This window comes from Hippopotamus amphibius, chromosome X (genome assembly GCF_030028045.1).
Source record: "Hippopotamus amphibius kiboko isolate mHipAmp2 chromosome X, mHipAmp2.hap2, whole genome shotgun sequence".
NCBI classification, from domain to species: domain Eukaryota; kingdom Metazoa; phylum Chordata; class Mammalia; order Artiodactyla; family Hippopotamidae; genus Hippopotamus; species Hippopotamus amphibius.
The window spans coordinates 37,032,801-37,045,206 of NC_080203.1; the positions used below are offsets into that span (position 1 = coordinate 37,032,801).

At 41.4% G+C, this 12,406-nt stretch overlaps 1 protein-coding gene across 3 annotated transcripts; it reads left to right on the forward strand.

The window, feature by feature from the left end:
- Window positions 1-8,796: 8,796 nt before the first annotated feature.
- Window positions 8,797-9,575, forward strand: LOC130842461 (tumor protein p53-inducible protein 11-like). 3 transcript variants are annotated; one of them, XM_057719118.1, is made up of 3 exons: window positions 9,006-9,143; window positions 9,194-9,242; window positions 9,340-9,575. In XM_057719118.1, exons 1-3 carry the CDS (start codon window positions 9,006-9,008, stop codon window positions 9,573-9,575), a joined length of 423 nt encoding a protein of 140 aa, XP_057575101.1. The 3 variants fall into 3 exon arrangements, with proteins under 3 accessions (XP_057575100.1, XP_057575101.1, XP_057575102.1); XM_057719119.1 differs by lacking the exon at window positions 9,006-9,143 and having other exon boundaries at window positions 9,154-9,275; window positions 9,341-9,575; XM_057719117.1 differs by having other exon boundaries at window positions 8,797-9,575.
- Window positions 9,576-12,406: the final 2,831 nt, after the last annotated feature.

Below are 12,406 nucleotides of genomic sequence, written 5' to 3' on the forward strand. Positions count from 1 at the left end.
AATAAAATGCTTTTTGAAAGTAGGTAATTTACATTGTAATTATCTCTCTATTAATAGTTTGACAATAATCTACATCAACATGAAGGCTCTACAAATGCCAGATATTGGATAGATAAGTGAGTTTTAAAATTTTTACAGATAAGTTTAGAATTCTGCTTTGATTGCCCCTTAGCCCTTCATTGAAATAGTGGTCAACAGTTATTTTTGACTTCCAGATGCCCAAATCTGATAGCATTGCCTTGGTCCTTATGTTGATATTGATGACTGTTTTCATTCTTTATTTCATTGCAGTATAGTCGATGTACAATATTATATAAGTTTCAGGTGTACAACACAGTGATTCACAATTTTAAAGGTTATATTCCATTTATAGTTATTATAAAATTTTGGGAATATTCCCTGTGTTGTACTACATATCCTTGTAGCTTACTTATTTTATACATAGTAGTTTGTACCTCTCAATCCCCTACTTCTATCTTGCCCCTCCCCCTTCCTTTCCCCACTGAAAACCAATTAGTATCCTATCTATATCTGTGAGTCTGTTTCTTTTTTGTTATATTCACTAGTTTGTTTCATTTTTTAGATTCCACATATAAGTGATATCATAGAGTATTTGTCTTCTCTGTCTATTTAGCTTAGCATAATACCCTCCAAGTCCATCCATGTTGCTGCAAATGACAGAATTTCATTCTTTTTTATGGCCAAGAAGTATTTCATAGTATATATATATCACATCTTCTTTACCCATTCATCCATCGGTGAACACTTAGGTTGCTTCCGTATCTTGGCAATTGAAAATAATGCTGCTGTGAACACTGGGGTGCGTGTATCTTTTCAAATTATTGTTTTCATTTTTTTTCAGATAAATATCCAAGAGTGGAATTGCTAGGTCATATGGTAGTTTTATTTTTAGTTTTTTAGAAACCTCCATACTGTTTTCCAAAGTGGCTGCACCGATTTACATTCCCACTTACAGTGTACAAGAGTTCCCTTTTCTCCACATCCTCACCAACATTTGTTATTTGTGGTCTTTTTGATGATAGCCATTCTGACAGGTGTGAGGTGATAGCTCATTGTGGTTTTGATTTGCATTTCTCTAATGATTAACAATGTTGAGCATCTTTTCATGTGCCTGTTGACCATCTGTATGCCTTCCTTGGAGAAATGTCTATTCAGGTCTTCTGCCCATTTTTAAATCAGGTTGTTTGTTTTTTTGATGTTGAATTGTATGAGCTGTTTACATATTTTGGATATTAATTCTTGATGCTCTCTCTTCCCTTGTATTCCCATGATTTTCCTCTCTTCTTCTTTTACCCCTTTCAGTCTAATCACAACTGTTCAGTGTGTCTGCACCTCACCATGGGGACCCTCTTTTTCTATATACCTCTTCTATGTGAATTTCCCTAGCATTGTCCTTTATTCTCTCCTAGTTTAAATTCAAGACCATGTTATCTCACATCTAGAATATTACATTAGAGCCCTATATGGCATCCCACTATCAGTTCCTACCTATATGTTATCATAATTATATTTCTAAAATATAAACCTGCTCATATCACACCTTTCCTCAGAAACCCTTAACAGGCTCTCCAACACTTATAAAGTCCATATTTCTCAGTATTCTATAAAATTATCCCTGTACATACTCTGTTTTATCTAATATTGATCTGCCATACCAATTCCAGCCACCCAACTCAAGGAGCTGTTACCACTGAATAACTTACTCTCTTAACTATGTTTTCCCTCACAGTGTCTCTTTTAGTCCATAATGCCTTGTTGTCTCCCTTCACTCACATATTTATATCCTTTAAAGGTCTTATTCAAAATCAACCCAATTAAGGAGGATCTCCAAAATCAAAATACATCTCCATCTGTCCTTGTGCTCACCCTTCATATTTTATAATATGATACAACAGAGAAAAACATATCATGAGCCTTATATTTCATCATGTGCTCAAGTTTCAATAAAGTGTAACTCCTGAATTGAAAAGAATTTAGGTCTTCTTTTCCTTCTTTGCCCTTACTTATTTAACACATGATTGCTGCCTTTTTATTAATAGAGATATTCAGTTCTAAAAGATCTCTTTGGCACAAAAAATGGAATTGTTACAAATAAAGAAAAACCAAAAAAAATCCAAAAATAAAATCAAGGAAAATTCCATTTAAAATAATATAAAAAAGAATACTTCAGAATAAGCTTAACAAAAGAAGTGCAAAACTTGTACTTTGAAAAAAATGCATTGTTGAAAGAATTTAAAAACCTCATTGAACAGATATCCCACGTTCACAGAGCAGAAGACAATATTTTTAAGATGACAACACTTCCCAAATCTACAGATTCAATGTAATTTATATAAAAATTCTAGCTTCCTTTTCTCAGAAATTGACAATTTATTCCTAAGTTGTATATGAAAATGCCAAGGATGAAGAATAGACAAAACAATCTTGAAAAAGAATAAAGTTGGAGGACTCACACTTCCTGATTCCAAAACTTACTACAAAATTACAGTAATCAAAACAGTATATTACTGGCATAAGGATAATTCAATGGAATAAAGTGTCCAGAAATAAACCTATACCTTTACAGACAATTGACTTTTGACAAGGATGCCAAGACAACTCAATGAAGGAAAGGATAGTCTTTTCTGAAAATGGTACTAGATATCGATGTTCAAAAGAGTAAATTTGGACCCCTTTGTTAAACCATACACTAAAATTAACTCCAAATGGATCATAAACCTGAGTGTATGAGGTAAAATTATAAAACCCTTAGAATAAAATATACTACTAAATCTTTGTCCTTCGATTAGTCAAAGTTTTGTTAAATACACCACTGAAAGTAAAAGAAAATATAGATAAATTGGACTTTATCAAATTAACAAAAATATTTGCAGAAACTTTCTTCACTGTGCTTTGTGAAAAGACAGACTCCTGAGAGAGAAAATATTTGCAAAATGTGTGTTAGATAAGGAACTTTTTTAAAAATCATTTTTAAAAATTGAAGTATAGTTGATTTACAATGTTGTATTAGTTTCAGGTGTACAGCAAAGTGATGTGTATACACACACACACACACACACACACACACACACGCACACACATATATACTTTTTCAAATTCTCTTCCATTATAAGTTACTACAAGATACTGAATATAGTTCTCCGGGTCATACAGTAGGCCCTTGTTGTTAGATATGGAACTTTTACCCAGAATATAGATGAAGAATTTTTGTAACCTAACAATAAAAAGACATAACCCAGTTAATAAATGGGCAAAGGATTTCAATAGGCATTTCTCCAAAGAATATATAAAAATTGCCAAGAAGCACATGAAAAGATGTTCAGCATCACTAGTCGTTAGGGAAATGCAAATCAAAACCACAAAGAGATATCATAGTATAGCCTGAAGGGTAGACTAAATAAAAAACACAGATAATAAAAAAGGTTAACAAGTATGTAGACACATTGGAACCCTTGTACACTGCTACTGGGAATAGAAAATGGTGCAGTGTTCTGCAGAAAAGTATGGCAGCTCTTCAAAAGGTTAAACATAGAGTTACATTATGACTTAGCAATTCCACTCCTAGTTAAATAACTGAATTAATTGAAAACATAAAAATTTGTACTACAAACTTCATAGCATCATTATTCATAATAGCCAAAATGTGGAAACAACACACATTTTTATAAACTAATGAGTGGGTAAAAAAAGTGTAATATACCTGGAGAATGGAATATTATTTGGCCATTAAAATAATGAAGTTATAATATGTGTTACAACACAGAAGAACCTTGTAAGTATTATTTTTAGTAAAGGAAGTGAGACAAAAATGGTCACATATTTTACAATTTCAATTACCTGACATGTCCAGAGTGGTGAAATTTAGACAGAAATTAGATTATTGGTTGACTAGGGTGGCGAGAGTTGAGGGCAAATGAGGAGTGACTGTTAACTATGTTGTTTCTTTCTGGGGTGATGAAAATATGAAGGTGTTTATAGTTGTACAACTCATTGAATAAACTAAAATACTAAATTATATATCCATCTATTTCTTCAAATTTGGAACATTTTTGGCCATGATTTCTTTAAATAAGCTCACTGCTCCTTTCTGTCTTCTCCTTCTGAGATTTTCATAATGCATATACAGGCCTATCTCATTTTACTGCGTTTCACTTTACTGGGCTTCACAGATGTTGCATTTTTTACAAATTGAAAGTTTGTGGCAATCCTGCATCAAGCAAGTCTATTTGTGTCATTTTTCCAATAGCATTATTTTTAAATTAAAGTTCATGCATTGTTTTTATAAGAAAAATGCTATTGCACACTTAATAGACTACAGTATAGTGTAAACTTAACTTTTATATGCACTAGAAAACAAAAAAATTTATGCAACTTACTTTATTATAACATTCACTTTGTTGCAGTGGCCTGGAACAAAATCTGCAATATCTCCGAGGTATGCCTGTGATGGTCCATTTGATAGCGTCTCATAAATCTCTTAGCCTCTGTTCACTATTCGCCATTCTTTTTTTCTTTTCACACCTCAGACTTGATAATTTCTAATGATACTATTATCGGGCTTGTTGATTCTTTCTTCTGCCTAAGTCCTCTTTTTGAGACCCTCTAGTGAATTTTTTTATGCAATTACTGTATTTTTCAGCTCCAAAGTTTCTGTCTTATTCTTTTTCATAATTTTTATCCCTTTGTTAATATTATTATTTTGTTCATATATTATTTTCCTGATTTCCTTTAGTTCTTTGTGTTTTCCTTTAGCTCTTTGAATGTATTTAAAACAGTCATTTTAAAGTCTTCCATTATAAGTCTAAATCATATGTTGTCTTTAGGGTCAGTTTCTGGAGATTAATTTTCTTCCACTGAATGGACCATGTTTCTATGTTTCCATGTTCCATTCAATGGAAGACTATTTCTTGTATGCACTGTGATCTTTTGTTGAAAATTGGGCATTTGAAAAGACAGCCTCCTCTCCCAGTCTTTACAGACTGGCTCTGGATGGAGGAAAATATCCATTAATCAGCCCAGCATGAAGGCTTAAAGTCTTCTCATGCCTCTTCTGTCCGTGTGTCTTCTCTGATCCTCAGTGTGTGCATTTTTTCCAATTCTCCCATGTGCAAGGCTGCTTTTAAGTTATTTATTTTCCCTAAGCATCTTACTTCTGTTTCTTCTTGGGGCCTAAGATGTTATATTGTATTCCTCTGTTCCTAATATCGTGCCCACAGGTGTCCATAGGTGTGCAGACTTCCTGCAATTTTCGTGTGCCACACACCCACCACTGCCTTCTGCAGCTTTCAACTTGATATCCAAACTATGCCACCACCATTCCTTTCTGAGCCTCAAGTCAGGCGATTCAGAAACCAGTTCCTCAAGCAGCCTACAGACAGGCCAGAATGTTGTAAACAGCTTTTGCTCCTTTCCTTCTATCCTGAGAGAGAGACAACCAGAAATTGAACCACTTCCTTCTGATCATGCCACATGGGGAAGGAGTAGGACACATGCAAACAAAAATGCCACAAAATTTCCTGCTGTTCTGCATGTGGCTTTTTCTTGAATGAGTGTTTGCTAGGTTATCACAGATCCTTGCTGGTTTCGAAGCTCCCGCAAAGCTATCTTAGTCTGTAGTCGTTTACTTGATGATTCCATGGGGAAAAAAGGACCTGGAGATTTGTAGTCTGACATTTACTGACATTGCTGTCTATGTCTGAGCCTTAGGTTTCTTGTGTATAAAACAGGGATAATAATACCTAGTATACAGATTTACATGAGGCAACAATACTTCATATTTATTGAGTACTTACAATATGTTACAATGCTATTGTATATGCATAATACCATTTATTCTATGCTACAACTACATGAGCTAGGTTCTCTTATTGTTCCTTTTAACAGATGGAGGAAAACTGGGCCTATAAGAGTTTGCATATTTCCCCAAGGTCTCACAGAGTTTAGAGCCAAGATTTGAATCTGGGTCTATCAGACTTGACAAAATCCATAATCTTAACCACTATGTTAGTTTCCTTCCTTCTTCCATTCAGTTTCTACCCTAGGGAATGGCCACAAGGTTGTCAAAATACTCCACAATTTTTGCAACTGAGAAGGTACACACACACACACACACACACACACACACAGTTTGTCTGTTTAATATGTTCTCAATGATGAGAGCTGTCAGAAGATAAGAATGTTTTAGAGAAAGACTGTAATTATATACTGCCTAGCCTAACATGAACTGCCCCAACAAAAGCAGAAGCAAAATCAGGTTAAAAAAAAAAAACATGGAAAGCAGCTTCCAAATAGAGAATCTGGGGCTTCCTAGGTGGCGCAGTGGTTGAGAATCCGCCTGCCAATGCAGGGTACACAGGTTCGATCCCTGCTCCAGGAAGATCCCACATGCCACGGAGCAACTAAGCCCATGCGCCACAACTACTGAGCCTGCGCTTTAGAGCCCGTGAGCCACAACTATTGAGCCCATGTGCTGAAACTACTGAAGCCCTCACGCCTAGAGCCCATGCTCCGCAACAAGAGAAGCCAAAGCAATGAGGAGCCTGCGCACCACAATGAAGAGTAGCCCCCACTCACCGCAACTAAAAAGAAAGCCTGCGCACAGCAAAACAGATCCAGCACAGCCAATAAAATAAATTAATTAATTAATTAAACTAATTAACTTTAAAAAAGAGAAAGAAACAGAGAACCTGCGTCAATAAAGGAGACCACCAGGGAGCAAATCAGATAGTATGCCTGAGAGCCTGTGTTAAGAAAAAAACGCAGTAAGCTGCAACTGGTGTTTTAATCTGCCAAGTCTGTTTGAGGGGGAAGAATGTGAAATGGATCAATTTTAAAGCTGCAGAAATCATAAGGGCAATTTAGAAAACAAGTGCCCTTTTACTAATTTTACTATTTGTTTCACTTTCCAATCAGAATCTCTTATTTCCAAACATTTGAACTTTCTGCCTGTAAAGAAGTACCTCAAAGCAATTATTAGAAACAAAATATATATAATGCAGTAGGAGTTACTGTTGCTTTTTATTTGCCAAGGAGACATCTGATAAATGTACACAGAAAGAAACCATGTCATCACCCATATTGCTGAAATGCTTTCATATCAAGCCCTCAGTATGGTACTGGAAAGTTTATGACAACTACCCATTTTCAGATGTCCCTTTTGGCTTTTCAGTTCTACATCAGTAGCTTTTTCTTTACTCATGATACATGATAGTAGTAGCACTGGCACTTGCAAGTTTGCAGAGGAGAAAATAAAAGAAGACTCCATGTTCTTTTTGAAACATCAAAAAGATTTAAAATACCTCTCCTTTTTATTGGTGACAACGCTCTTAAATTCTTGTTAATTCTCAAGGATGATTAAAATCAGCCATGTCCATTTTTGTTGCTTTTTCAAAATTTGATTTACGGACTGTAAACATTAGAATTAATTCAAGTGCTTGGTAAACAGGCCACATCCTAGGCCTATGGAATCAGATAGTCCAGGCGCAAGGCCATGGAGTTTGTATATTTACAAAGCTCCCCCAGCTGAATCTCATGCACTAAAGTTTAAGAATTACGAGACCCTTTGAAGAACCTGCTCTGTGATGTAGAAAAAGAATAGTCGTCTTCCTAGCCCCAATCTCAAAAGGAATATGTTTAACAGTAACAGAGTTGGTAACAGTAACAGTAAAAGAGTTACCATTTACTGAGTACTTCCTTTATGCCAGGCGCTATTTTATGATCTCTATGTGCATTGCCAGGTGCTATTTTATGATCTCTATGTGCATTATCTCATTTAATCCTCAAAACAACCTTATTAGGTAAGGTAAAGACAACTATTGTCTTCATGTGAGGAGATTGAGGCTCAAAGGATTTAAGTAAATTTCCGAAGGTTGTAGCATCAGTAAGAGGTAGAAACAGTATTTGAACATAACTGGATGAATGAGTCCACTCTCTCCCCAAAGGAGACATGAAAATTGGAATTTCCAAGAAGTTAAGATGTTCAAAGGAAGTACTCAATAAATTGTAACTCTTGCATGGTTTATATGATTTGAAACAGAATCCCACTCAGTAGCTGGGGTACAGGAGATAAGGAGCTTACAAGCAGTTCATCTGCATTATCAAAAATACGCCTATCTTGGAAAAATATTACTCAAGATTTTGTTGAAAGGACTGGCAGCACAGGGACTGATAGGTATAAATTAAAGCACAGTAGACCCTTCACATACCTAGACGTAATATTTGTATTTTTTGTCTCTTCACGGGCAGGTCCATGGCACGTAATAATTTGTAATGGAGATCATGAAAAATTATCATAGGTTTGTGAATATTAAATAATAATGTATATAAAGTATCATTCACTGAGAGGCAGATATATGGGAGCAAATCACATAGCTAGTGCGTAAATTTAACCAACAACCTAAGGTCCATATCACATTTAGTATTATCCAAGAATTTAGGGAATCCTAAAGTTCTTATAACCCATCTCTTGTTGCTATAAATGCTATTTTATGGAAATCATTAAAAGAAAAACTTCATTGACGATTAGCTCAACAAGAGAGGCTTTGCTATGTCTGTATTTCCAGTTATGTCTTAAACACAGTATAAGAGTTGAACATGTAAAAAGGGAAATGGAGGGCATATCAAGAGACATCACCACTGGAAAATTTTCCATTGGCCTTAGCTATAGCATGAGGAAATGAGATTAGGCCAGCACATGAGAATCAAAAACAGATGTTTAAAAATGAAAGACGAGACTGGGACAAACCCTGGCCGAGCCAGGCGCTACGCGCAGTCCAGGCAGCCTTGACCTGCCGGGCGTGGGCGGCGCGATGTGAGGCGCCCCAGGACCCAAGCGTCCCCCTGGCCCGCCAGCTCCGCCAGCGCCGGCGCCAGCAGGCTCTAGGGCCATTTTGTGATGACTGAAGGCAAGGACCGCCACTCAACTCACATCAGCGTCTCCATCGCCCGGCACACACCCTTCCGCAGAGGCCGGGCTCCAGGACGAGATGGCAGCCAAGCAGCCGCCCCCTCCCATGAAGAAGCACAGCCAGACGGACCTCGTGAGCCTCCTGAAGACCCGCAAGATCCTCGGTGTAGGCGGGGAGGACGACGATGGGGAGGTCCACCACTCCAAGATCAGGCAGGTCTTGGGCAATGAGATCCAGTTCGCTGTTCCGGAGCCTTTGGGGCTCAGGGTCTGGCAGCTTGTTTCTGCTGTGCTCTTCTCTGGCATGGCTATTATGGCCCTCACCTTTCCTGACCACCTCTACGATGAGGTCTTTGATGGAGCCCAGGTGACCAGCAAGAACCCCATCCGCCTCTATGGTGGCGCCCTCCTCAGCATTTCTCTGATCATGTGGAACAGCCTCTACAGGGCCGAGAAGGTCATCATCCGGTGGACTCTGCTCACCGAAGCCTGCTACTTCTCCGTCCAGTTCTTGGTGGTCACTGCCACACTAGCCGAGACAGGCCTCGTGTCCCTGGGGATCCTGCTGCTCCTGGCCAGCAGCCTCCTTTTTGTCGCCATCAGCGTTTACTACTGTTACCAAGTTGGTCGAAAACCCAAGAAAGCTTAGCCACCTGCCGGGCCAGGGGCCCCTCTGGGGCAGGGAGGCCCTGGGACCTCGGTTTCCCTTTGGTTCCGAAAGGCAGGAAGGACCCTGCCCCAGGCAGGCAGGGGTGACCGCCTTCCTCTCCTCCCAGGCACTCCCAAATGCTGTGATCTCCTGTGCCCTCAGGTTTGGGGAGGGATGGGACCTCTGCACCCCATACTTTCCCCCACACAGTGATGCCTCCTTTTCTTGGGTCTCTCAGACTCTGGATCCCCTGGATAGACACTCACAGGAGAGTCTAAGTCAAGGGCATCTGGCCAAGGCCAGGCTCTTGCCCCTCTGTCATGAGACCCTTCTTTCTTGAGAGGCTACGGACTGCCTCCCCGCCCTCCTCCTATACCCCCAGCCAATCTAATGCCCAAGCAGCTGAACTTGGCTTCTGTCCATGCCTGGAAAACCTGAGAACTTGACCCTGGGCCCCTTCCCTTCGATGTGGGCCCCGTCCACACGTAGGGGCCCCTCTGCCCCCTAAACACTCAGCGCAGTTGCGGCCTGGCAGGCAGGGGGGCCGTCTTTGAGCTGGCACCTCCCTTTCCACCTTCTGTGAGGTGGGCCGCAGGCAGCAGGGCCCTGTCCTCAGCCCCAGGCCTGGCTGCCCCGGCCTCTCCTCGGGCCTCGCTCTCAGCTGCTCTGCCTCCACCCTAACTCCTGGAGGCCCCAGGCACCCTCTCTTCACAACTGGCCTGGGTCCAGAGGCTGCCAGGGGCCTCAGCCACAGGCCGGCCCTGACAGATGGACACCCGGATAACCCCAGATGGAGGCCACCTGTACATGATGGGGTTTGGGGATGAGGAAAAGAGAGAAGCATTTCCTCATCACTAGGCATGTCTTGCAGAGTCTGATGTGCACCTGGCTCAGCCCCCTGGTCCACCCTCGCCCCCTCCCCTGGGAGCTGCCCTTCAGCCCTCTGGCCTGGGCTGCCTCTGAGGCCTGGCTGGGTAGCACTGGGTTACCCTTCAAGCTCAGCAGGGGCAAAAAATAGAAATATTTCAGCAGGCCACCTCCTCTCACACCCAACCCAGGTCAAATGCCCTGGAGGAGGCCGACAGCTGGCTCGGTCAGAGCTGAAGACCCCTGCAGGCCCAGCAGCCTGGGTACCCCCCATGAGTCCTTTACCCAACGCTCCCCTTCCCTCCAGCACACTGGGTATGGCAGCCCCCATATCCTGGGACAGATGTGGAGAGAAGCTGCCCCGGCCCCAGACTTGCTTCCGTCGTGAAAGTGTTTCGGGGTGAGATGGTTGGCCCTTGGGTGCAGCACAACTCTGGCGGCTGCAACGTGGCCCCGGGCGCCGCCCACACCGGGCCTCCCTGCCCTCCCCCGGGCCCAGCTGTCCCTGCAGCCACATACCCAGCGACATGGTCTGTGCCCCGCGGAGTCACGGCACCACCGCTGTTAACAGGCGAGGAGACAGGCCCGGTGGGTCGGGTACCCAAGGCGGTGCCGCTGGTAACCGCGGCTCAGCGGAAGGGAAGCTGGACACTAAGGAGGGGCCCTTCTTTCCTGGCCTCCATCTCTTGAGGCTGAAGTTCATGCCCCCCACCGCCAAGCCCTAGGCAGGCCGGAGCCACTGCAGCCTTTGGGAGGTGGTATTGGTGGCTGGTGAGCAGTGCCCCCAAGCCAAGGCCATGTCCTCTAAGCTGACCCATGCCTTTTGAGGCCTGACTAATACACCGACAAACAGTGGATGGTTTGTCCTAATGACTGCTGCACATGACAGATCCCCACGGAGGCTGGCAGGGAAGGGGCACATGCAGGCAGTGGAGCCAGGCTTTGTGCAGGCATCTGCTGGGGCTGAGCCAGCTATGCTGGGGCGTTGGCGGGGGGGTGGCAGGACTTTGCTCCGGGGGGTGGTAGTGAGGGCCCTGTCCCTCCTAAAGATTTGGGGAGACCCAGAATGCCCCTTCCCCGGTTGGCTTGTCAAGCTCCTGCCTCAGCCCAGCCTCCCCTACCCTCACCCCAAATCAAGACCACCTTTCCTCACGGTCACTATTTATTCTTCGTTCCTTTTTCTTTTTGTAAGAAACAGTCACAAAAACCAGTGCAAAAATCAAAAAAAAAAAAAGAAAAAAAAGAAAAAAGAAAGATACCAATGCCTTGGGGAAAGGAAAGTTGAGCATCTACTATGTATCAGTCCCTACATTGAGACACTAGCCTTATCTAATCGTCACACTGACATTTTGATGTGTCTCATTTTAATTTCTATTTTATAGATGATAAAACGGAAAGACAGAAAATTAAGTAATTGGTCCAAAGTCAGGGCAGAATGGTGACAAAACCAGATTTTTAAATTGCATACTTCATTTTAAATCCCCTGATCTTTCCTTTATGCTATGTTTCTGTAGAAGTTCAAAGGTATTTGTACCAACTGTTGCCAACTCCTAGTCGTGTTAAGAGTGTTGTAAATATACACTATAATTTTAGATAATAACAAGTTCTGTGAAGAAAATGAAATGCAATGTTGTGGTAAGTAGTGATTGCAGGATAGAGATTAGAGACATAAAATAGGGACAATCGTCCAAGAAAGTAACATTTGAACTAAAACAAACAGAAGGGGTCAGGTAAGGGAAGATCTAGGGGAAAGCAAAGAGAAATACTCAGAGGAAGGGTAGTCTCACTGTGTTTTGAGGACAAGAAGCAAGGTCATTGCTTGCATAGTAATTGAATAGGGAAGAGAGTGACAAGAGATAAATACATACTATATCAGGTCCTGTAAACCCTGACAAGGAATTTGAATTTTATACCATAATAGGAAGCCACTGGAGGTCTTTAAGCACAGAAGTGTTATGAGTTAA